Genomic DNA, 24,181 nt, shown 5'->3' on the forward strand with positions numbered 1-24,181 from the left:
CCATAGGGGTATCTGGGTCTGACAAGGGCCCTGATGGCGCAGGAGCAAGGGGGCGAGCCCCTCTAGCTAAGCATCTGTGGTACGTCCCAAACAGGGGGCCCTCCAAGGCCCCGCGCTTCCGAGCTCCGCGGAAACTCTGGCTCTTCTTGTACGACGGAGGTGGTTTGCTCTTCCGTTGCCCCGTGGCTTCGGCTCATCTCCAGCAGGAAGGAGAGGCTTCCGCCCGGCACAGGGGGTGAGCTGGAGCACGGTACCCCCAACCCCCTGGACAGCATTTGAGGGAGGGGGCTCAATTTTGGGGATCCCCGAATGGGCATATTTAGAGGCTCTGAGCCCGGTGTGGCATTTAGAGGTGGCTGTTTTTGAGGGGACCCTTAGCAAGTGGCATTTAGGGACTCCGGGGTGGGACTTGGGAGTCTGTTTTAAGGAGCGTCCCTCGGAGGCAGGGTTTATACCCCTTGGAGGCCCCTTGGAGACAGGGTTTAGGGGGATGTTTGGGGAGACCCTTAGGGTTCGTGTATGAATACTCTGTCCACGAGGCAGGATTTGGTGTGCTTCCCCAGGGTAAAGGCAAAGTTTGAGGTTCCAGAACTCAAGGCGGAATTTTGGAATTCAGGAAAGGTCCTGGTGACGGTGGGAACGTTTGGGACCGACGTGGCATGTGGACGTATCGAATGGCCTTTGTGACCTCTGGTTCTATTATGATGTCTCACCGCGCTTGGGTATAAAAGGCGGAGAGACTAGACACATCTGGGCCCACAAGTTTTTTTAGGAAGCATGTGGGAGTAACACATCCTAGGTTCTAGGTTCTTCCCGAGGGGACAGTGTGCCACGGGGCCTTCATAGACCATGGATTTATTCGTCATTCGTGAGGAGGTGGGCTGTTGTGGAAGACCATTTTTTGCCTTTTTGTAAGTGTCAGCGTATGAATTATTCATGAGGGGGTGGATCAGCGTGCTGAGGGGGTGTGCTGAAAGGGGCGTTCTGCAGTCTGCCGGGCAAATTAGATCTCATTTATTAAGCGTAAAGGTGAGTAGCACCCCGAGTTTTCTGTGGCTTTTCTAGGGGCGTTGTGCATAATTCATGAGGAGCGTAGCTTTTACGGCTTCATCTGCATGATCCGCTGTTAGCTTTCCCTTAGAGGTTTCAGGATTTAAATTTTGCGTCTCAGCGAAGGGACGAGGCCTCGCTCATTGTTCATTCCTTACGGCCCAGTAATCCCAGATTATCAGCAAAGGCTCTAGATTCAAGTCCCATCGATCCTTGCCAGCTGTGTGATCTTTGGCAGATTTTTCTGTGAGCCTGAAAAAATGAGTAGGAGCATAATGATGATCAGATTAGTTTACACTCATTTAGCACTTTATTAGCCCGTTTAATCCCCACAACAATTATAGGTGGTAGGTTATTATCGTCCCATTTTATAGATGAGGAAACTGGGACACCGGGAGACTAAGTAATTTGCCTAAGGTTACTCAGTCAGTGAGTCTGAGTCTACAGTCCAGAGTCTGTAGTCTTAATCAAATGTCATAATGTCTGTCTCCCATCCACCCAATTCAATGGTACTACTACTACTGTTAGTCATATAGCACCGCGTGCCAGGCACTGTTCTGAGACCTTTCTACATATTTATTCATTTAAACTTCATCACAAGGTAGGTTACTATTGTTCTCATTTTATGGGTGGGGAAACAGTGGCTCAGAGAAGTGAAGTGTCTGGTCCCAAGTCACACAGCTAGCCATCGGTGGATGGAAATGATTTTTGTGAGGGTTTAAGAACTCTCTAAGGAGGTCACCTTTGAGCTGAGACCTGAACGACAAGAAGGAACCGATTTCCTGCTCTGCATTCCTGAGACCAGTGGCGCAGTGCATGGAAAGGACACACCACAGGAACCACCACATAGTGGGCGATCAGTTAATGTGATCTATTATTATTATTTGACAGAATCGTACTGGGTGCTTATCGTGTGCCTGGGGCTTTGGTATACAGTCGTATCTCTGGTGACCTGGTAGTCTGTCCTACCTATTTAATGGACATTGGTGGCCTTAGCACTCTGTTTTCCAGTGTAATTCTGGAAGGGTGTTTCAAGGCACTATTTTTTAGATAATGTCCGAAGTTGGGGGTTTCTCTAGTGGCTGGGTACACCCTCACCCATAAGTAATTTTATATTAATATAAAATATATTTACAAATCACCTTTAAATTAATATAATACTTAAAAATTTAACAGTGCCCTGTGCCAGCACTGCTCTGAGCTCATTCCATAGTTCATATTCTCTGGTTTTCACAGTGACACATTTTGCCTTTACGATGTAGATGGGTTCTACTACTATCCCCATTTTACAGTTGTAGAAACTGAGGCACCTGCCAACAGTATGTGGTAAACCTGGATTTGGTTGGACCAAGGCAGCCCTGGTTCACGTGCAGTTAGTTAAGGGTGGGGAGGAGGCAGCTGCACTTCCCTTGGGTTTCCCCTGTGTTTCTGCAGCACCTTTCATTATTCATGAACGGGAAGGGGTGACCAAGTTGCCTCGCCTGGAGTACCATAATCCCTACTTGCTGGAGAGGGCTGTCTTGAGTGTATCTGTCCATGCATCTCATGCATAATTCATGAGTAACTGGGTGGGACCTTTCTTGACCTCTCTGAGTTTCCAGGTTGGGCTGCTGCAGCATCACTATTCATTATTCATGAGCTGGGGGAGTGTGTTTTCCCTGTGTTAGCCCTATTTCCCTGCTTACTGGGTATTAGATGCAGTAATGGGCGGACCTGTCTCTTTTGTTCTTGCCCACTGGGCCTCATGCATTACTCATGATAGGATGTGGCCTCGGTCTCCTTGGCTTCCAGGCTGCTGCAAGGTCATTCATTATTCATGAGCATTGGGGTGTGGCTTCCATGTTTTAACATTGGCTTTCTGGTTGCAGGGTGTTAGTCAACCAGCTACCTGGCCTCGTGCATAATTCACGGTCAGGAAGTGTGGACTTGATGTCCTTTCTTGGTTTCCATGGTAGCCTGGCTGTAACAATGTATTCATTATTCACCTTCCATGGGCGTGCCCTCTATGTCGTTTTACCTGTTTTCCTAGTTACTGCCACAGTAGCCACCAGGTGGAGCTATTCGCCTTCGAAGGAGTCACAGACACGCAGGGCCCGTCATGTATGATTCATGAACGGGCGCGGCCTGCCTGCATCCGGGTTTCTGGGGGTGGGGCCCAAGGTTTTGTTCCGGCCCTGGGCTCAGCAGCAGCCATCTTGTGTCAGCGGCGGCTGAGGGGAAGGAGGTGGCAGGGACGAGCACAGCCACTACGGCCTGGGGAGGAGAAGGCGGCGACGGCGATCCTAGGCGGCCCAGGCGGCAGGGAGGAGGAGGAGGAGAAGGAGGAGGGTGGCGGCCGGGCTTGGCTTCGGCTCCTAGAGGAGTTGGCGGCGGCGCGACCCGGGGAACCGGCATTGGTAACAAACGGCCTTTCTAAGCGCCGGGGCAGGGGCTTCGGGAAGCATTGGAGGGTCTTGGGCCGGCGCAGGGCCAAGCTGACGTTGGGGCGGGCGGTGATGACTCGGACGCAGAGATCGTTGGAGAGAAGGGGGGGTAGATCTTGGGGCGGGGCCGACATTTCCCATCCGGGACCAGCCCAGTCCCTCGGGCTCCAAAATCTGACCTTAGGGTCAGACCCCCAGAATCTGCTTTTAGAGACTCAGGCCAGCGTTCCTAGTCAGTGACCTGACCCCATCCTGAGCTTTGCATCGCAGATCGGAACTTCCCCCAATCAGCAATAGAGACTTACGGGATCGACATTCCTGGTCAAAGCCTCCTACCAGTGTATGTCATTAAAGACCTTCCCCAGAATCTCTCTTCATTCACTCCTAGTTCCTCAGTATTTGCCGTCGCAGCTTTCAAGAGGGGCCAGACCTCAGGGAGGGTCCATTTGGCTTCATTTTAAGTCTTTTCTAGCATCTTCCTTCAGAACCTGCCCCCCCAACACACACACACACACACACACACACACACACACACACACACACACACACACACACACACACACACACACACTCTCTCTCTCTCTCTTTCTCTCTCTCTCTCTCCCCCCCCCCCCGCCCTTCTCTCTCTCTCTCTCTCTCTCTCTCTCTCTCTCTCTCTCTCTCTCTCTGCCTTCAGAGCTTTCAAGGGGTCTAGACCCTGTGAAAGGCCATTTGCGCTTGGCCTCCATGTCAGAGAGCACTCCCCCACATCTCAGAGGTCTCCCAACCCACCTTGGCCCAGCATCTTCCTTCCAAAACCCCTCCGGGCCAGCATTTCTATTCAGAGGTTTCCACTTAGCGCTCACCTTTAAAGACTCCTTTAATTCCTAGAATCTGCCCTTAGAGACTTCCTTTACTTTAAGAGAATGCACCCTTTTTTATGGTCCCAGTATTCTCTTCAGAGAGTACCTCTTGCAGGCCTCAGCATCTCCCCCATCAGACACTCATAACCCCCAGTATCTTCCCTCAGAGCCTCCCAGGGGACCAGACACCAGGGAGGAACTGTTTGGACATATAATCCTCCATCAGAGATCTCTCTGCCAGCATCTGCCCTTGAAGACCCTGTTGGCTCCTAGCCCCTTCCATCAGAGTCTTGCCTCTCAAATCCCACCCTTCACTCAGCCTCTGCCTTCAAAAGCCAACCAGGGTTCCAGCTTCTCTCACAGATCCCTTAACCTCACATCAGGCCTAAGAATCTGCCCTCGGAGCCTTTCAGGATTCCAGCATCTTCAGTCAGGCTTTCAGCTTCGTAGGACCCCAACATCATTGTCAGTTGTCCCTTCCCACAACAGGTCCAATTCTCCATCAGAGTAGGAAACCCCTTTCTCTGCATCTACTCTCCGAGCCTCCATGGGGTCCCACATAATTGGTCATAGAAACCCAACCCCACCTGGGGACCTAGCCAGTATCTGCTTACTGAAGTTTTTAGGGCCAGAACTGTCTGGGCTCAGCCTCCCCTTTCCACTCCTCAGAGCAGCTGCAGTACCTAGCACGTACCAATCAGAGATCAACACAAGACCTTTGTACTCCATTAGAAATCCCTCCACGACCCCACCCCGGGCCTCAGCGTCCACCCTCATAGCCTCCTGGGACTCTGACAGAAATGTCAGAGACACCTTTTCCCTGCAAGTCCCAGTTATTTTTGGTCAAAGATTTCCCTCTGCCACCAGTGGAGACCCCCCAGGGCCCCAGCATCGTCCTGATGGAGAACACCCCCACCCCCAGACCCCAGCGTCTTCCCACAGCCTCCTTGGGCTGCAGAGTCCCCCACCCATTCCCTGTGCAGCCGCTGGGGCCTCCGGTGCAACTTCCTGGCCCTTTCCTAAAAGCTCCTTTTCCAAGGACCCAGATATGAGTCTTAACAACCTTGCCCAGCACCACCCCTCCTGCCCCCCAGGGCTTCTAACATCCCCTTTCCCATCTCCCTCTGAGCCTCCAAGGGCTCAGACAACCATCTCCTGACTCTTTTATATTCCCAGGGACTTCTCAGTTAATCCCTCTTTGGAGGCTTGACAGGCCCCAGCATCCTGTGCCCTAGCTTCTCTCCATCCTGATAACTTGACCCTGTGTCTACCCTCTCTCAAACCTGCTCCAGGACTCCTACCTCAAACCTTCTTCTCTGGTTTGGGTGGTAGACAATGCTCAGGCTTCAAAATCAGCAGATTGGAGACCTCAGGCAAGTTCTGAAACTCTCTAAGCCTCAGTTCAACTTTGCTGAACAATTGATAGTATATGTGTTCTAATTGGGGCCTGAGCATGTGTTGACAGAGAAAGGTTTCGAATTTATGCTGGGGGAGGATCTTAGCTCCTCTCTGGGGTTTCTGCCCCAGACCCCTTCTGCTTGCCTTGAGACTGGCCTGTTCCAAATCTCTGCGATTGAAATCCACTCTCAGACCATCAACCAAAGCCTGCTTAGACCCTTGCTGCCAGCATTAGGGGTCCAGATGTCAAAGGTCCAGATAGCAGAGATCTCTCTGGTTCTGGATCATCTCTGATTTCGGAAGTGGGAAGATGGTGTGCCCCAAACAACCAAATCAGTGACAAGGCAAGGCGATAACTAAGTAGTGGAGGCCTCTGCAGGTGCCCAGGGAGGAGCTTATGTCCTTAAGTCGCTGAGTTCTGACCACAGACCTTGACTTTTTTAACCTCCCTAGCAGCCCCTTGAGGATATTTCCATTTGCCCCTGCTTTGGGGGAAAGAAAAAGGGGGGCTCAGAGGAAATGAGATACCTGTCGCGCATCAGGAAGTCAGTAAATGGAAAAATATGATTTGCCTTGGTCTCCCCACTAACTCACCAAGCCTCTTCTACCCAAGTTGGTTCTTAGCGTTCCCAGCAGTTCAGCTAGATGACTTGGACCTAGCCAGCCTCCTGCCTCCTGGGTACCCCTCCCTCAACCCTCATCTCTTAGCCCTGTGGGCTGGGCCCTGAGCTGGGTCCTGACTCTGTTCCCCCAGGAGGCATTGGCAAGCAGTCCAGCACCAGCTGCATGACTCTGGGCAAGTGACTGGAGTTCTCTGAGCCTTTGTTTTCTTATTTGTGACATGGGTATAAGGTTATCTGGTTCATGGGCATTGTTAGGATTATACAAAGCCCTTTACTCTGAGATTGACAGGCAGTAAGCTCTTGGTAGATGGTAGGGAGCTCCTGTCATCTTGTTTAGTGCTAGCATGTGACAAGCGCCAAGATGGAATCTTAGGTACAGTGGGGGTACTTGGTGTGATTGGGTGTCAGAAAAGGCTCAGTGTAGGAGAACAGAGGCTCAGAGGAGCATTGGGGGTGAGGGGGAGTGATTGGGGGCCCTGTCGTCTCCAGTGTCTGGATCCAGTCACCACCCCCCCCCAATTTCACTTCCACAGCAGCCTGCATTGTTCTGTCTCTGCGACCTAGTCCTCATGAGCTCAGGATTTTCCATTTGTCTGGCAAGGACACTCGGCCCTGCCTTGCAGGGTCAGGACCATTGAGGGGATGAAACGCCATAACATCAGGAAGCAGCCTGGGCCTCAGGGTCAGCAGATCCCCAGGTGGTTCCAGCTTGGCCACTCTCTTTGTGGGAACCTCGGTCAAGTCACCAAACTTCCCTGAGTGAACTTCTTTTCCTCCAGTATGAGTTGTGAGTGTTACTGATAGTAGTCCAAACCCCACAGGGGTGCCCTGAGGACAGAGTGAGGCACAGATCGTAAAGTGATCTGTGTTTGACATTTGGCCCAGGGAGGACTCCTAATAAATATTCGTTTATCATTATTGTTGACCTGTTTAAGGGACTCCACACGCAGACAAGGCTTGGGAAGTGTGTGTTTTCTCTCTCCCTGCGACCTCTTTTATTGGTCCTGGGTGTTTTCCCCTCCCAGAGCTGGGGGTGGTGGGGAGCGGGTTGGACTTTGTGAAACTCTGCTCCGTGAGCCCCTCTGGGAACTGAGTTCTCGGCACAGTATCTCCTGCCGTCATGCCACCCTGATGGATGTCCAAGCCGCGTTTCCCTCTCGAACCCCTGTCACTGGGGTTAAGGAGGTTAAGGGAGAGGAGAAGGGCTGCTTGCTATTGCCTACCTGCTCTGTAACAGGCTCTCTGGTCTGTGGTATATCCCGTCACCTCAGCAGCTCCATGGAGTAGGTAGGTGGTATTCTCACCCCTGTTTTACAGGCAAGGGAACCGAGCCCATAGGGGTTAAATGATGACTGTCAAGGAGTGGCAGGGTCTGACCTGAAGCTACATCCTTTCTCTGACTTCCCCACAAGTACATTCTTTTCACTCCTTTCCCCCCACAGGATTGGAGTCTCTCCCTCATTATGCTGGGCTGGGGAGAAAGGCGAATGGCCTAATGGTTAGCAGCATGGATTGCAAGCCAGACCACCTGGGTTCAGATCTTAGCTCTGACAGCTGTGTGACCCTGGGCAAGTCACCTCACCTCTCTGTACCTGTCTCCTTTTCTGTAAAATGGGGATATTAGCCCTTACGTCTTCCCTTTCCCCACAATTACCACTAACCAACAGGAACACCCACGTGCCCTAGGCTCACCTCTGATCTCTTTTTTTCCTTCCAGATGTCCGGCTCGCCGCTGTCCAAGAAACGTCGCGTGTCCGGGCCTGATCCAAAGCCGGGTTCTAACTGTTCCCCTGCCCACTCCGTGTTGTCCGAAGTGCCCTCGGTGCCAACCAACGTGAGTGTCTTCTTCCTGGAGACTGGCAGGCGGGGTGGTGGGTGGGAAAGTCTTCTGTATCGCTGTCCCATCTGTCCCTCCCCTCCTCCTGCATGTCTCCCTGAACCCGTTCTTCCCCTCCATCTCTAGGGAATGGCGAAGAACGGCAGTGAAGCAGACATAGATGAGGGACTTTACTCCCGGCAGCTGTAAGTGGGGCCGAGGTTGGACTGTGAGGTGGGAGGGGGCACTGAGTGGATGGGGTCAGAAGGGCCTGGCCCTGACCCGAGACGCCCCCTAACCTGGCAGGTATGTGTTGGGCCACGAGGCAATGAAGCGGCTCCAGACATCCAGCGTACTGGTATCAGGCCTGCGGGGCCTGGGCGTGGAGATTGCTAAGAACATCATCCTTGGTGGGGTCAAGGCCGTCACTCTGCATGACCAGGGCACTGCCCAGTGGGCCGACCTCTCCTCCCAGGTACCTCTTCCCATCGCCCTTCTCTGCCGAGACCCCATCCCCCGGGCTACACAGCCAGTTCATTTCTTTCCTCATTCCCCTTTGCAGTTCTACCTGCGGGAGGAGGACATTGGGAAAAACCGGGCTGAGGTCTCCCAGCCCCACCTGGCTGAGCTCAACAGCTACGTGCCTGTCAGCGCCTATACTGGACCCCTCGTAGAGGACTTCCTCAGTGACTTCCAGGTACCTTGGGCCACCGCCCGACCTTCTGCCCAGTTCTCTCAGAGCCCATCTCTGGTTTATTCATTTGATCAATATTTAATGGGCTAGCCCGGGTGCCAGGTTTCATGCTGAGGCTGCAGCTAGGGGATGCGGGCAGGCTTTAGACGCTGGACCTGCCTCTTCAGGGGGAAGATATGAGCCAGCAGACAGGACAGCATAGTGCATAGACTGGAGCCAAACTGCCTTGGCACAAGTCTCTCATTGTACTAGTGTGACCTTGGGCAGGTCACTGAGTCTCCTGTGCCTGCCTTTTGTCTGTTTGTAGACACGGGAATGGTAGTAATGCCGACTTCATAAAGATTTTGTGAGGGCTAAGCACTTAGAATAGCAGCTGTTTTTTTGTTAAATAAAAACCCTGGGCTGGAAAGATGAGCTGTGGGAGCTGAGATTGTGCCCTGGGGTGTCCCAGCAAGCCAGGACACTGCTGCCGAACCCTGATGTAGCTGTGGGAGCTCACCCTGATGGAATGGGTGGGCCTTCAGGCAGAGAGCAAAGTCCCAAGGATCATGGCTGAGCAGGTGTTGTCTTGAGAATTGGGAGCAAGTGGGTGTGGTAGGAGTGAGCTCAGACTTTGGCTGAGGACGAAGTTTTACTTCTGTGCCTCGCAGGGCATGGCAGGGTTGTAGGCAGGCAGCAGTGGGTGTTGGCAAATGAAGGAGTCAGCTGTTGTCCAAACTCTGTCCTCCCAGCTGCCTCTTTACCTTGCCTGCCATGATTTAGGGATTCACATTTCCCTTCACTGAGTTTCGCCTGGGCTGAATCTGATACATGGTAGATACTTTGTATTTGTGATAGAGAGCTGAACCAGCAAAGCCATAAGGACTCCCTGAGGCCTCGCACCAGCCTTCCTCCACCATCTCCCCCTTTCCCCTTTCCCCTGGTGCTGGGCCCTCGCCTGAGCTGCCACCTCTCCACAGGTGGTGGTCCTCACCAACACCCCCCTGGAGGACCAGCTGCGGGTGGGTGAGTTCTGTCACAGCCATGGCATCAAGCTGGTGGTGGCAGACACGCGGGGCCTGTTTGGGTGAGTGCCCCCACCCTTTTCCCCTGACCCCTGCCATGCCCAGGAAAAGACCCCCAACCTCTGACTGCCCTCAGCCCCCCTCAGCCCCTTGGGTTTTGGATATTGTGTCTTTACCTCACCCCATGTAGCATGAGTGCCATCTGATTCCCAGCAGTGATGGGCTGAACTTGCTCAGCAAGTACTTGCTGCATCTTGAGGGACACGTGGGGTCCCTGAGCGCATGGGACTCGAGCATCAGCCCTGTTGCTTCCCTCTACAGGCAGCTTTTCTGTGACTTTGGAGAGGAAATGATCCTCACAGATTCCAATGGGGAGCAGCCGCTCAGTGCTATGATTTCTATGGTCACCAAGGTGAGGAGGGCAGCCTCAGGGGTCCTGGCAGGCAGATGGGCAGCAGGCTTTCCTGTCTGCTCCTGGTACCCTGGGCCTGCCTCTGAGGTACTCCTCCTTTAACCAGGACAACCCCGGTGTGGTTACCTGTCTGGATGAGGCCCGGCATGGCTTTGAGAGTGGCGACTTTGTCTCCTTTTCGGAAGTACAGGGCATGATTGAACTCAACGGAAGTCAGCCCATGGAAATCAAAGTCCTGGGTGAGCTAGGGCCATGGGGAATCAGGGGAGATAGGAGGTGTTTCCCTGGACTCTGCGTGAGGAGAGACACATCCTGGGTGTCTGAGATGAACCAGAGACAGAGTCCCCTGTGGTCCACCCAGAGCTGGGGACATGGGGGAGAAGTGCTGTCTCGTGTTTGAGCTGTTCCTAGAAGAGGCTCCTGGTATCTGCACTGAGGGGGAAAAGATCTCTGGTGTTTGAACAAAGCAGATCAGAGGATCCACTCGTGTCTGACTGGATTCGGACAGGGAGCAGAGAATGTCTTCTAGTGTAGACTTGGGGTCAGGGACACAGGGTCCCATGGGCTCTAAGCTGGGCTAGAGGGTAGATGGTTTGTGAAGTTCGAGTGGAATCGATTACTCCTGGTGTCTGGGCTGGGTCAGGGATGGATTTTTCCTCATCTTGTGGGTGTTGTGGGTTTTAGGGAGGGTGGGTAGCCTGACAGTTTCCCTGCCTACCCTAGGTCCTTACACCTTTAGCATCTGTGACACCTCCAGCTTCTCTGATTATATCCGTGGAGGCATCGTCAGCCAGGTCAAAGTACCCAAGAAGATCAGCTTTGTGAGTGTGGGGAGTAGTGGGCTCTGGGGGTGGTGCCAGGCATTTCCAGGTCCTCCATTCTACTCTTCTGGTTCTGATGCTCTGCCCCCGACAGAAATCCTTGCTGGCCTCCCTGGCAGAGCCTGACTTCGTGATGACGGACTTCGCCAAGTTTTCCCGCCCCACCCAGCTGCACATTGGCTTCCAGGCCCTGCACCAGTTCTGTGCTCAGCATGGCCGGCCCCCTCGGCCCCGCAATGAGGTGGGTAGGTGGGTGAGCCAGCCAGGGCAGATGACCTTGGCATCGAAGGCCCACAGTGCCTCTCTACCTAGCCCCCCCCACCCCCCACAGTGGCCTCACAGGCACGCTCTTGGTTCCTTCTGCCTCACCAGGAGGATGCCACAGAGCTGGTGACCTTGGCCCAGGCTGTGAATGCTCAAGCCCTGCCAGCGGTGCAGCAGGACAGCCTGGATGAGGACCTCATTCGAAAGCTGGCATATGTGGCTGCTGGGGATCTGGCACCCATAAATGCCTTCATCGGGGGTCTAGCTGCCCAGGAGGTCATGAAGGTCAGCACAGATAGAGAAGGACAGGGTTGGGGTGGGCCAGACACCTCCCTGATTCCATCGCTTGTCCATCTGTGTCAGGCCCCAGTTAACCACTCACCACTTCCCCTGTCCTGCCCAATCCCCAGGCTTGCTCCGGGAAGTTTATGCCCATCATGCAGTGGCTGTACTTTGATGCACTGGAGTGTCTCCCCGAGGACAAAGAGGCTCTCACGGAGGACAAGTGCCTCCCGGTATGTGAGTGGGGCCCTGGGGGAGATGTCATTGGGGGCATTTCTGGTGAGGCCTCTCTCTGACCCTTCTCCCTTTGCATTCCTCAGTGCCAGAACCGTTATGATGGGCAGGTAGCTGTATTTGGCTCATACCTGCAAGAGAAGTTGGGCAAGCAGAAGTACTTCCTGGTGAGTGATCCACTGGGACAGCCACTTTCTTCATCTCCTGTGGCCTCTGGCTACCTCTTACGGGGTCTCCTTCTGCCTCCTGCGGGCGGGTCTTTTGGTTCTTATATTTCTACCGCATGACTTTTGCCATTTTCTTTTATCTTGAGGGAAAGCCTGGTGTGCCCTTCTGTTTCCACCATCTTGTGCCTCCTCCCTCAGATGCCTGAGTTATTTCTCATAGCCCTGGCACTTGAGGATGTGGCACTAGACACACCTCTCCCCTCTCTTGCTGTCTTCAATGGGAGTGAGAGTGAGGAGTGATGAGTGACTTCACACTGACCTGCATCACCCTGACTAGCCTCTGTCTCTCTTCTTGGCTGTCTTCTAGGTGGGTGCAGGGGCCATTGGCTGTGAACTGCTCAAGAACTTTGCCATGATTGGGCTGGGCTGTGGGGAGGGAGGAGAAATTGTCGTCACAGACATGGACACCATTGAGAAGTCAAATCTGAACAGACAGTTTCTGTTCCGGCCCTGGGACGTCACGGTGAGAGCGGTGGGGGTAGGAGGTGGGACTTTGTCATCTTGTTTTCCTCTTTTGTTCTCATTCTTCTTGGAAAAGGGGCTTTACCACCTTTTTCTTTCCTTCAGCTTCTCTCTGTCACTCGTTCAACAAACATTGAGTACCCTTCCATCGAATCTACCGTTTTTTATCTCCTTTTATTTTTTTCTTTTTCCTTGACTTCTTATGAGTGCTGGTTGGGACAGTGTGTTGGGGGTCCCAAGTTCAATGATTCACTAGCCCCCTAGAACTCAGCAGTACTCAGCATGTAGTTGTACTCACAGTTAACGATTTCTTCCGGCAAAAGGATGCATAACAAAATTAGCAAAGGGAAGTGGCTCATGGGGCGAAGTCTGGGGGAGACCAGGCACAAGTTTCCAAGACTCCTCTCCCAGTGGAGTCGCACAGGACATGCGTAATTCCCCTAGTAGCGAGTTGCAACAACACGTGAAATGTTGCCAACCAGGGAAGCTCGTTAGAGACACAGTACCCAGGGTTTTTACTGTGGGCTGGTCACATAGGCACCCTCTGCTGGGAATGTCCCCAAATTCCAGACTCCCAGAAGGAGAGCAGGAGTTCAGCATAAACCACAGGGTTTGCATAAGCAGTCTAGGCACAGTGAGCAGCCCTTACCAGGTACTGAATGGCAAGAACCCTCCAGAAATCCAGGTTCCCAGACTCCAGCCAAGGGCCAACCTGGCCAGCAGGCCTCTTTCCTAGGAGAGCACTTGTGCTAGGTTCACTCTTCTCTGCACAGATAGAAGCTGGGTTATACGGTGATCTAGTTAGGAAGCCTTCTGTAGGGAACTGTCATTGTTGCCTGGCCAGGATCGATTCCCCTTTTGTTCATTTATTCACCAAGTAGTTATTGAGTAGGTTCTGTTCTAGGTACTTGCAGTACACCAAGGAAACGAAGATTTTAGTGGGCGGGGACAGACAGTAAACAGTAAGCACAGTACAATAGCGAAGTTTATAGTTAACGTCCATAAGTGCTGTGCAGAGGGAACAACAAAAACAAGATGAAGGAAGTGGGCAGGCCAGGGAGATTGGTTTGCAGTTTTGATTACAGTGGTTAAGAAAGGGCTCATTTCTGCCGACTTGGAGGGCGTGAGGGAGTAGAGTCCCTTCTTCTGGGGAAGAGTGCTCCAGGCCAAGATCCTAAGGTGGGAGGGTAATAGGAGATGAGCTAGAGGAAATGGGGGCCAACTCATTTTGCCTTCAGTGGAGGTGGGAGCCAAGGGAGGGTTTTCAGCAGAGGAGGGACGTGACCTGATTTGGACTTTGAAAGGATCCTCCTTGTCTATGTGCTAAGATTCTGTTTTGTTTGGGGGGAATGTTCCCCAGCCCTGGGTGCCGTTAACTGAAAGAACAATGGAAGTTGGGTAGGCAGAAGAACATATGGCTGGCCTATTGTCTCCAGCCTGTCTGTGCACTGCTTCCCTTTTCACTGAGCCCCTGCCATATCCGTCACAGCCCTAGCCATGTGGTACTGTCACGGACTGTCTCCTGCCAAACCAGGGAGCCTCCTGAACTCAGGGCTTGGTTCTTCCCAGCATTAAATAAGCCAGCCTTCAGGAGGACAGCTCTGTGGAGGTTCGCTGGTGCATGCATAAATAACTGAGTTCTGTTCCCCCATTCCTACCCTTGCCCCCCGCAGAAGTTAAAGTCTGACACAGCTGCTGCAGCTGTGCGCCAGATGAATCCGCACATCCGAGTGACAAGCCACCAGAACCGTGTAGGCCCTGACACCGAGCGCATCTATGATGACGATTTCTTCCAAAACTTGGATGGTGTGGCCAATGCCCTGGATAATGTGGATGCCCGTGAGTTTGGAGGCGGGTGAGGAGGTCAAGGGCCAAGTTGCGTGGGTACATGTGTGTGTGTGTGTGTGTGTGTGTCTCTTGGAGGTGCCTGTCTTCCCGTCTCCTGATGTTCATTTCCTGGCACTCACGTTTTGTCGTGACCCCCCCACCCCCCAGGCATGTACATGGACCGCCGCTGCGTGTACTACCGTAAGCCACTGCTGGAGTCAGGCACACTGGGCACCAAGGGCAATGTGCAGGTGGTGATCCCCTTCCTGACAGAATCATACAGCTCCAGCCAGGACCCGCCTGAAAAGTCCATCCCCATCTGCACACTGAAGAACTTCCCCAATGCCATCGAGCACACCCTGCAGGTGATCAGCGTGAGGGGAGAGGGCAGGGGGCAGGCACCCGGCCTCGCGGCCGCTGGCCCCTGTGCTTTTTCTTTAAACCTTCCTCTCTTACTTTCTATCGTGCAACCTTGGTTTCTAGAATGATTCATTCTTTTTTTTTTTTTAACTTTTGTTTTGAAAACTTTTCACCGTTTAGACAGATACAGAGAATAGTGTGGGGAACACTCAAATACTCTTAGATTTAACATTTGTTAACGTTTTGCCACATTCTCTTCTTAGATTCATGTGGCTTTTTCTTCTTTGGGTGAAGTATATCGTGGCCATCACAATGCTTCACTCTCTGCTTCTTCAAAGGGAGGTTATATTTGCACGTAACAGGGTCGCAACCTCAGCACTGGTGACAGTTGGGGCCCGATATCTCTTTGTCATGGGGGCATCCTGAGCACTGTAGGATGTTTAGCAGAATCCCTGGCTTCTACCCACTAGATGCCAATAGCACCCCCTTCCATTTGTGGCAACTAAAAATGGTCTTCAGACATTGCTGGATGTCCCCTGGGGGCAAAATCTTTCCCAGGTGAGAACTGCCCCCAGGTAAGAACTGCCGTGTCTAACCAAAACACCACCTTCATGCTGAACAAAGTTAATGGTTATTCTTACTGTCTCTCCTAGTTACTTATTTGTCTCTAATACTCAGTCCATATACAGGTTTCCCCTGCTGTTGCTCAAAATGGGTTTAACAGCTGGTTTTCCAGGTTGATTTTGTTTGCGTGATGCATATACATACAGAATACAGAACAGTGCACATATTATCTGGCTGAGTTTTTTACAAAGGGAACATATCTAGGTTGTCCAGCACCTAGGCCTACAGACCAGAACCTAAGGATAACCATTGTGTTATCAGATGATTCTTATTACAGTCTTTGAGAGCAAACCATTCAGAATGTTTAGTAAAAGTATGGGGGGGTGGGAACAAAATAGGGAGGGGGAAAAAACCAGTTCCCTCTATCACTTTCCCTTCTGCCCCTGCAGTTCCAGACTGGGTGTCTTTGTATTTGTGCACCCACCACAGACTCACTAGGGCATGAGTGACCTTGGACTTAGCCTCTCCATGCCTCTGATGAAATGGAGGTGACCGTAGTATATACTTCATGGGGTTGTAAAGCATTTAGCATTCACTATGTATCTGGTGCTGTTTTAAATAAACTTTAAATATATACATACTTGCAACCCGTGAGGTACATATTACTGTTACAGTATCTGTTTCGGAAAGGAGGGCACAGAGTTAAGTGTTACTGTGTGTCCCTGAAGTCGCAAAGCTAGATACTGTGTAGCAGAGCTGGTTTTGATCTCTAACATCTATATGCTCCAAACCCCCTCACCAATGACAGCACTTACTGTTCTAGGAGTTCTCAGAGGGCAGAGCCTCTGTCCAGTTTGCTGCTGAGTCCTCAGGGCCTGTATAGGATCGTAATTTTAAATATGTAATGTAATTTAAAAATACACATAATTGAATTGTTTCTTTTTTATTGAGGCATGACATACCTCACGTAAGGTACACAGAACTTAATTTTTTTCACGCATTCACTAGTGTAACCGCTGTCCAGATCAAGTTCATTGGTTTTTCAAATTGAGGTGCTGGGGGTGGTGGAGTGGGGAAGGTTGGGAACAGTGGTTGCGGGGCTTACCTTCTCCCAGAGCAGCTTTGTTCATCCTGTTTGATTTGTTCACTGATGGTCTTTCTAATGCCTCCAGAAGCCCATTTTGTCAACCATCGCCCCCTGTAATCTGTTTGTTCTGTCTGCAGTGGGCTAGAGACGAGTTTGAAGGCCTCTTCAAGCAGCCGGCAGAAAACGTCAACCAGTACCTCACGTAAGTAACCAAATGCCCCCTCACCCCACCCCCTGCCCTCCAGCCAGGGCATCCTGTCTGCTTTCCTCACCAGTGTGACACCCAGCACCAGGCACACTTCGCAAATGAGTCAGTGAATGCTGGGGCCTCATTCCACTGGGGGTCAGGACTAGCTTTCCGTGGAGAAAGTAGGGTTGCCCTGGAGCCCACTCTTGGGGCCGCTGTGTAATCCTGCCCCTTTGACCCCTCCAATTCCTGATAGAGACCCCAAGTTTGTGGAGCGGACCCTGCGGCTGGCGGGCACCCAACCCCTGGAGGTGCTGGAGGCCGTGCAGCGCAGCCTGGTGCTGCAGCGGCCACAGACCTGGGCCGACTGTGTGGCCTGGGCCTGCCACCACTGGCACACCCAGTACTCTAACAACATCCGGCAGCTGCTGCACAACTTCCCTCCCGACCAGGTAACGCCCACTTGCCAGGTCCATTTGGCGGGATGCGTTTCCAAGAAACAGGAGCCTGCTGTGAGTTCTCCGTGTGGCTCCTCTCGGTCATTAGTCCAGCTGTGGCAGATGCCCCAAGGCATGGGGGTCTCACACGAATGATTAAACTTGACCTATTTTTGCTGTTCCCTTTCCTTTGAGCAAGAGACTTCATTTCTGTTTCCCTTACCTGTGGTGTGGGCTGACTCACCCACCTCCCAGGACTGTAAGGATCATAGTGGAGAAATTTTGGAGTTAAGAGCTCAGGAATCAGTGGGGGTTCAAGTCCCAGCTCCATTTGCACTTGGGCAAGTCACATACCTTCTGTCTGTACTTCAGTTTCCTTATCAGTAGAGATAACAATAATCTACCTCATGAGGGTTTTTGTGAGGATTTATTGGTATTTATTAATATTAACTTAGTACAGTGCCTAGCAATTCATAAGAGTTTGTTAAATGGCTGTGTGGCTTGCACAGAGTGAGTGCCAGGAGTTTTTTTCAGTGAGGCGCCCCTGTTTCATTCAGCCTGGCATCAGCACTTCCATCTACAGGACCCTACAGTCTGGGTTGTTCACGATCGATTCTAGCCCCTTGCGCATGCCGAGCCAGGAATAGTGAGTCAGGGCACATCCAGGGCCAAGGTGAGAAGTTAGAATTGTTAGAGAGGCCTCCAATCTCAGGTCCTGCTCCTCAAAATTCTCTCTACTTCCTTAGCTCACAAGCTCGGGAGCTCCATTCTGGTCTGGGCCCAAACGCTGTCCACACCCGCTCACCTTTGATGTCAACAATGTAAGTCTCCTCCTTGGGGCCTCCTAGGGTCAGGTGGAGGGTGCATGGGTGGGAAGGAGGCTGAGACTCCCCAGGCGAGGGTGGACGTGCTCACCCTTCTGGGCCCTGCCTTCTCCCAGCCTCTGCATCTGGACTACGTGATGGCTGCTGCCAACCTGTTTGCCCAGACCTACGGGCTGACAGGCTCTCAGGACCGAGCTGCCGTGGCAACAGTTCTACAGTCTGTGCAGGTCCCCGAGTTTACCCCCAAGTCCGGCGTCAAGATCCACGTCTCTGACCAGGAGCTACAGAGCGCCAATGCCTCTGTTGGTGAGGATGTTTGGCCAGTCGGCCAGGAGACACCACCCCAACTTGTCCCCTGCCCAGTCCAGCCTTCTCTGCCCCTGGCACTGCTCTGCAACCCCTGGCCTAAGGCTTCCCCACACCTTCCTTTGAGCCTCCCTTGCTCTGAAATGAGGGTCGGTTGGGTTAAATTCTATCCCTTCTGCCTCCTCCTCCCCACTCTCTGGCCCTCAGGAGAACTAGCTGTTTGTTTCTCTTGCTCTGTGTGTGTTTCCCTTGGAAAGAACAACTTTTCTCTGTTTCTTCTTGATCTGTTTATCTGGAGGGTGTGATTTCCACCAGTGGTCTCGCTCCCTTGGTATCTGCCCCATCTTCCCACCGCCATGTTCCTCTGTGTGCATCTTTGCCATGGTATTGCTCTCCACAGTTTTCCTCATCTCCCTCTCCATATCTCCGCCCCAGTTCCCCATCTCTCTCCATCTCTTTCCCCCAGCTCATGCTGTATATCAGGGGTAAAGGGCCAAACAGTGACTCTTCTAGGCTTGCAGGCCATATAGTGTCTGCAGTTATCACCTCTGCAATTGAAGCACAAAAGCAGCCATACACAACATACAAATGAATGAATGTGGCTGTTTTTATTTTCTCCCATGTCCCCATCTTCCTCCCCAAATATATATCCGTCATGTTCCTCTCTGTGTATTTCCTCCATCTTGTTCCTCATATACATGCACACGTATGTATCTGTGTGTAATATGTATAAAATGTATATAAAACGTATGCAAGGTGTATGTAAAATGTATATAAACATTGTGTGTGTATATATATATATATATATATATATACACACACACACACATACACATACACAGCGTATATAGGGTATATATAAGTTGTATCTATCATGTGTATAAAATTTTTTCTCACCTATCTCATCCTCTGTATATGCCCCTATTCTCCACTCTTCATATATTCTGTCCCCCAATATCTTAACCTCTATATCCACATCTGCATATTTCTCCCAACTTCCCCTCTATATATCTTCCCCTGCCTTTTTTCCCTGTATCCTCTTATGTCCCCCCACTTCTCTCTGCATCATTCTTCCTGAGATCTACAGCTCTCCCATCCTGATCTGTCCATCCCTACTTTCTCCTAATGTCTTCATTTTCAGTTCCTTAGAGTCTCTAGAGATACCTCTCTCTTGATATACCTGCCCCCTGCCCCCTGCCCCCCGTCTTACTCAGGTTTGTACTCTGTTGTCCTGCTCTCTCTCTCCCCATTGCTCCTCCTCTCTCCCAGGATGTCTTTCCTTTTCAAATCCTTTATCTACCTAAACACCTTTTGCCCCACCTGGGCTTCTGTTTCTACCTCAGACCCTGGCCTGGGGTCTAAAGGGTTGACGGTGTCCCTCTCTCCCTGCAGATGACAGTCGTCTGGAGGAGCTCAAGGCCACGCTGCCCAGTCCAGAAAAGCTCCCTGGGTTCAAGATGTACCCCATTGACTTCGAGAAGGTGCTGGGTGGGGGCCCTGGGCAGGCAGTGGGGATGGGCTAAGCACAGATGGGCTGGACAGAACAGGTTCTGGGGATCTAGAGGCAGCCCCAGGCCTTTGTGGGATTGGATCACAGGCCTGCTACGTGGCCCTGAACGAATAGATGTTCCCAGCCATGCCTTTGTGATCTGAGAGCCCAGCAGGTAATTGCAGTGGACGATACTTGTGTCCCCGGAGGCCAGGAATCCTCTTCCTCCTCTGATCCTCTCCTTATTGTCTCCCCACCCTCCTCCCTTAACCTCTCACTCATAAAAGGATGATGACAGCAACTTCCATATGGATTTCATTGTGGCTGCATCCAACCTCCGGGCAGAGAACTATGACATTCCCCCTTCAGACCGTCACAAGGTGAGGGAAATCTAGACTTGACGTTTCACCCCCTCCCAGGCTGCAGTTGCCCACATTCTATCCCTTCTGTAGAATATGAGCTTCTTCTACCCTTAACTTCCTTCCTTGATCCTTTCCTTCCTTACAGAGCAAGCTGATTGCAGGAAAGATCATCCCAGCCATTGCCACGACCACAGCAGCCGTGGTTGGCCTTGTGTGTCTAGAGCTGTACAAGGTGGTGCAGGGGCACCAACAGCTTGACTCCTATAAGAATGGTTTCCTCAATTTGGCCCTGCCTTTCTTTGGCTTCTCTGAACCCCTGGCAGCACCCCATCATCAGGTGAGGGCCTGCATCAGGGGAAGTGGATTTGTGGGTGGGTGTTTCTCTGTAGAGCTGGCTCTAGTTTGCTTCATAGCCTGTCACCAGGAGAGGGTTTCTGTCAGTGTGTACCTGTTCCTTTTGTGTATCCCCTTGTTCATTTATTCACTCATCATATTTTTTTTTTTTTAGTATTTTCTATGTGCTACGTACCGGTCTGATTCTGCTTGTGGAAGCCCTCAGAAAAGATATTTGAATATTAGATTATGATTAGTAACTGCACAATAGTAGCACCCAAAATTTATTGGGTGCTTAGTATGCTAAGTGCTTTTGCTTGCTTCTTCATTCACTCAGATATTTACTGAGCACCTACTGCGTGCTAGGTACTCTTACAGGTGCTAAGGTTATATTCTTGAAATAGAGTAACACAATAAATGATTTTGGAACCCCAGAAAAAGAACAGGATAAGGAGAACTTGAGAGTACCAGGTGGTGAGGGGATGGGTTTGTTTGGGATTTTAGATGTGGGATAATCAGGAGTGGCCTTACAGAGAAGATGACATGTGAGTCCAGACTTGGAGGAGGTGAGGAGACAGGCCATGAAGGATTTTCCAGGAAGGCATTCCAGACAGAGGGGCCAGTCTCTGCGAGGGTACTGAGGTAGGAGTGTGCCTGGCATGTTTGAGGAAGAAGTCGTTAGAGCAGAGTGAGTGAGAGGATGAGGGGATAGGAAATGAGGAGAAGAGAATAGGATTCCAGTGACTTAAGACCTTATCTCCATTATCATAAGGGTTTCAGTCTTTACTCAAGGCAAGACAAAAGGCATGAGAAAGTTTTGGACAGAAGAGGCTTGTGATCTGACTTAGCATGTCTGCATGAGTGGAGGGGGAGACTGATGGGGCTGCGCCCTCTGGTGGCCCCCATCCCATTGGCCTGCTCCTTGTTCCACAGTACTATAACCAAGAGTGGACGTTGTGGGATCGCTTTGAAGTACAGGGGCTGCAGTCTAATGGTGAGGAGATGACCCTCAAACAGTTCCTTCACTACTTCAAGGTGAGACCCCTTTCTCTCTCTCACCCCACTGGGGGCGGAGTGTGCAGGTGACTGGCTGGCCTGTCCACCCCCGTGACACTGCTGTCCTGCCCCTTCTCCTCCAGACAGAGCATAAGCTGGAGATCACCATGCTGTCCCAGGGCGTGTCTATGCTCTACTCCTTTTTCATGCCAGCCGCCAAGCTCAAGGAACGGTTGGATCAGCCGTGAGTTGGGTAGTGGGGAGCCTCAACTTGCAGCTGTCCCACTCCTGCTCACTGCCCTTCACCTCCTCTGCCCTCAGCTACCTGCCCCTCTTCACTTACTTTTTGCCTCCCTGACCCTCTGCTCCCCCGCCCCCAGGATGACAGAGATCGTAAGCCGTGTGTCGAAGCGAAAGCTGGGCCGCCATGTGCGGGCCCTGGTGCTTGAGCTGTGCTGCAACGACGAGAGCGGTGAGGACGTTGAGGTCCCCTATGTACGATACACCATCCGCTGACCCCTGTCCTCTCCTACAGACTGACCCCAGGCCCCCTCTCCAGACCCCTTCCAGCACAGGGCTCCCATTTGGCCTCTGTCATTCCCTCCTCGTCCCTCTATCTGAACCCCTCTTGCCACTGCTTCCTACCTTGTTTGGGACATGAATCCTAATAAAGCGTTATAAACCCAGATGTGACATAGCTGCTGGTTCCAGGGAAAGAAGGGACTTCCTGGAGCTGTCTGGTTCAGATAGTAACCAGAAGGGCTCAGCCTCACCCCAGTTGCCAGCTTCCTGGGCAGAGAAAATGTGGGAACTGTCATGTCTTCCTCCTGCCCTTCCTGCTTAGGAAGAAATGGAGGCAGTAGTGAAGCTGTGGAGAGCAGGTACCTAGGTCCTTGTGACTTCACTGGAGGTGGGTTCAAATTCACTTTCTCCATCTCTAGCTCCTAACTCCCTGCCATATTGATTTTGAAAGGTAGTTAAGAGTAGTGTTTGAGCAAGTCCTTTAACTTCTCTAACCTTGTCCCCCCTCTGTGAAGGGAAAAGTTATGGCAACCAGTCGGCCAGGGCTTGGTCACTGTGGCTTATGTCCTTGGGGCACATCCCTTCCCGCCTGGACCGAGGCACTCAGACCCTGGACAAGCCTTTAGCATCATGGTTCCCAGTGCTAGGAACGCCTGTGGTGCCCTTAGTTCAACTTCCCTGCTGCAGAGGGGCCTCAACAGCTCTGCTGGACTGAGGAATGCCAGTGTTTGTGCACACTTTGCAGTACTGATGAAAATATTTGGCTGAGAACATCTGTAAAGGAAAAGCCTCTTTCCTGTCCCTCGGGCCTGGTCTGCTTGTCCTGAGGCCTCCCACCTGTGAGAAGAGAGCGGCTGTGGGTTGTTGATTGGTTGGAGCAGGCAGTAGGAGGCTCACCACAAGCCCCACCAGGACGGCAGAACTGCCCGCACTGCGTCTTTGGTCTCGGCTGAGCACTTCAGACAGTTGAAAGCACCAATCGGACTGGCCACCTGGTGCCTGAGGAAGCCACTCATACCTCTGTCCTTCACCCAGCCAGACTCCAACTTTTTCCATTTAGAAACAGACCCCTCATTCCTTCACTCTAACCCAAGTATTGGGAATCACACAAACTGGCCTGACCCTGACCTGTCACCCATCACAGCCTGTTCCCACATCTGCTGCTTCCTGGGCCAGTTCCAGACTCCAGGCACAGCATATGCCCTTGCCCCACCTCCCTCTGGTTACTTTTTTTTTTTTTTTGGCCGCGTTGGGTCTTCGTTGCTGCGTGCGGTCTAGTTGCGGCGAGCGGGGGCTTCTCTTGTTGCGGAGCACAGGCTCCAGGCACGCGGGCTTCAGTAGTTGTGGCGCACAGGCTCAATAGTTGTGGCTCACAAGCTCTAGAGCAGGCTCAGTAGTTGTGGCGCACGGGCTTAGTTGCTCCGCGGCATGTGGGATCTTCCTGGACCAGGGCTCGAACCCGTGTCCCCTGCGTTGGCAGGTGGATTCTTAACCACTGAGCCACCAGGGAAGTCCTTTTCTGGTTACTTGTTTTTTCTTGGCCTATTCTGTTTGGGTGACCTCATCCTTCTATACTTCCTTTCATTCTCTGCCAGGACATTAGGGACTGAAGTGCTTTATCTCTGGCATCCATTTAGTGGTGATGCTAGCTATCTAGGTCAAGTGGAGAGGTTTTCCCACCACAGGTACTTTTTCCATTATTGCTGCTCTAGAGTACCCCCAAACTCTGCACCTCTGTCCACTGTTTCCACCATTTCCACCTCAGCATCTGAGGCTTGCACACAAACTTGATTTCTCTGCCTCTACTATCCTGGGGCCTTCATGGGTACTCTAGACCTTGTTCACTGTATCCCCCCGCCCCCCACCATTACACCTCCTGACTCCAGACATTGCTGTCCCTTTCTTCACCACCACAGCTCCTGGATCCCCTTGCTACCTAATTTGCATAAGGTTTGAGAACAGCTTCTTCATCAAGAACCCATGTTTTCTGGTTGCATCTTAGTTCCCCACACATGCCATTTTACTTCTCTATCATTTTTGTCTACCATTATAACACCAGGGCTCAGTGGGCAAGGGTTGGGTCACTGCACTGAGCCCCCTGCACACAGCAGGCACAAAGGACAGAGTGGAACAAGGTTGCTTCCTCTTGTTTCTGCCTAGAACTATTTACCATCAGGCATTCAACAAACATTTGTTGACTGCTTACTGTGTGTCAGGCTCTATTGTAGGTGTTGGAGACAGCAACAGATAAAAAAGATCCCTGTCCTGGGGTGGGTTGTGTGTGTGTGTGTGCATGCGCGTGTGCGCATACTTACGTTTTGCTAGGGCAAGACCC

At 51.9% G+C, this 24,181-nt stretch overlaps 1 protein-coding gene across 2 annotated transcripts; it reads left to right on the top strand.

Moving 5' to 3' along the window:
• On the top strand, window positions 1-22,010 carry UBA1 (ubiquitin like modifier activating enzyme 1). Of its 2 annotated transcripts, none has more exons than XM_082446369.1 (26): window positions 1-235; window positions 8,054-8,170; window positions 8,300-8,358; window positions 8,459-8,627; window positions 8,715-8,849; window positions 9,806-9,912; window positions 10,172-10,262; window positions 10,369-10,501; window positions 10,986-11,083; window positions 11,178-11,324; window positions 11,456-11,632; window positions 11,758-11,862; window positions 11,950-12,030; window positions 12,398-12,553; window positions 14,226-14,391; window positions 14,548-14,744; window positions 16,528-16,592; window positions 16,834-17,029; window positions 17,761-17,835; window positions 17,955-18,144; window positions 19,537-19,625; window positions 19,921-20,013; window positions 20,141-20,332; window positions 21,262-21,363; window positions 21,468-21,568; window positions 21,705-22,010. In XM_082446369.1, exons 2-26 carry the CDS (start codon window positions 8,054-8,056, stop codon window positions 21,838-21,840), a joined length of 3,177 nt encoding a protein of 1,058 aa, XP_082302495.1. In that variant the 5' UTR covers window positions 1-235; the 3' UTR covers window positions 21,841-22,010. The 2 variants fall into 2 exon arrangements, with proteins under 2 accessions (XP_082302495.1, XP_082302494.1); XM_082446368.1 differs by lacking the exon at window positions 1-235 and adding an exon at window positions 3,221-3,446.
• The last annotated feature ends 2,171 nt before the right edge of the window (window positions 22,011-24,181 follow it).

Source organism: Balaenoptera physalus (genome assembly GCF_965194825.1).
Source record: "Balaenoptera physalus genome assembly, chromosome: X".
Taxonomy (NCBI): domain Eukaryota; kingdom Metazoa; phylum Chordata; class Mammalia; order Artiodactyla; family Balaenopteridae; genus Balaenoptera; species Balaenoptera physalus.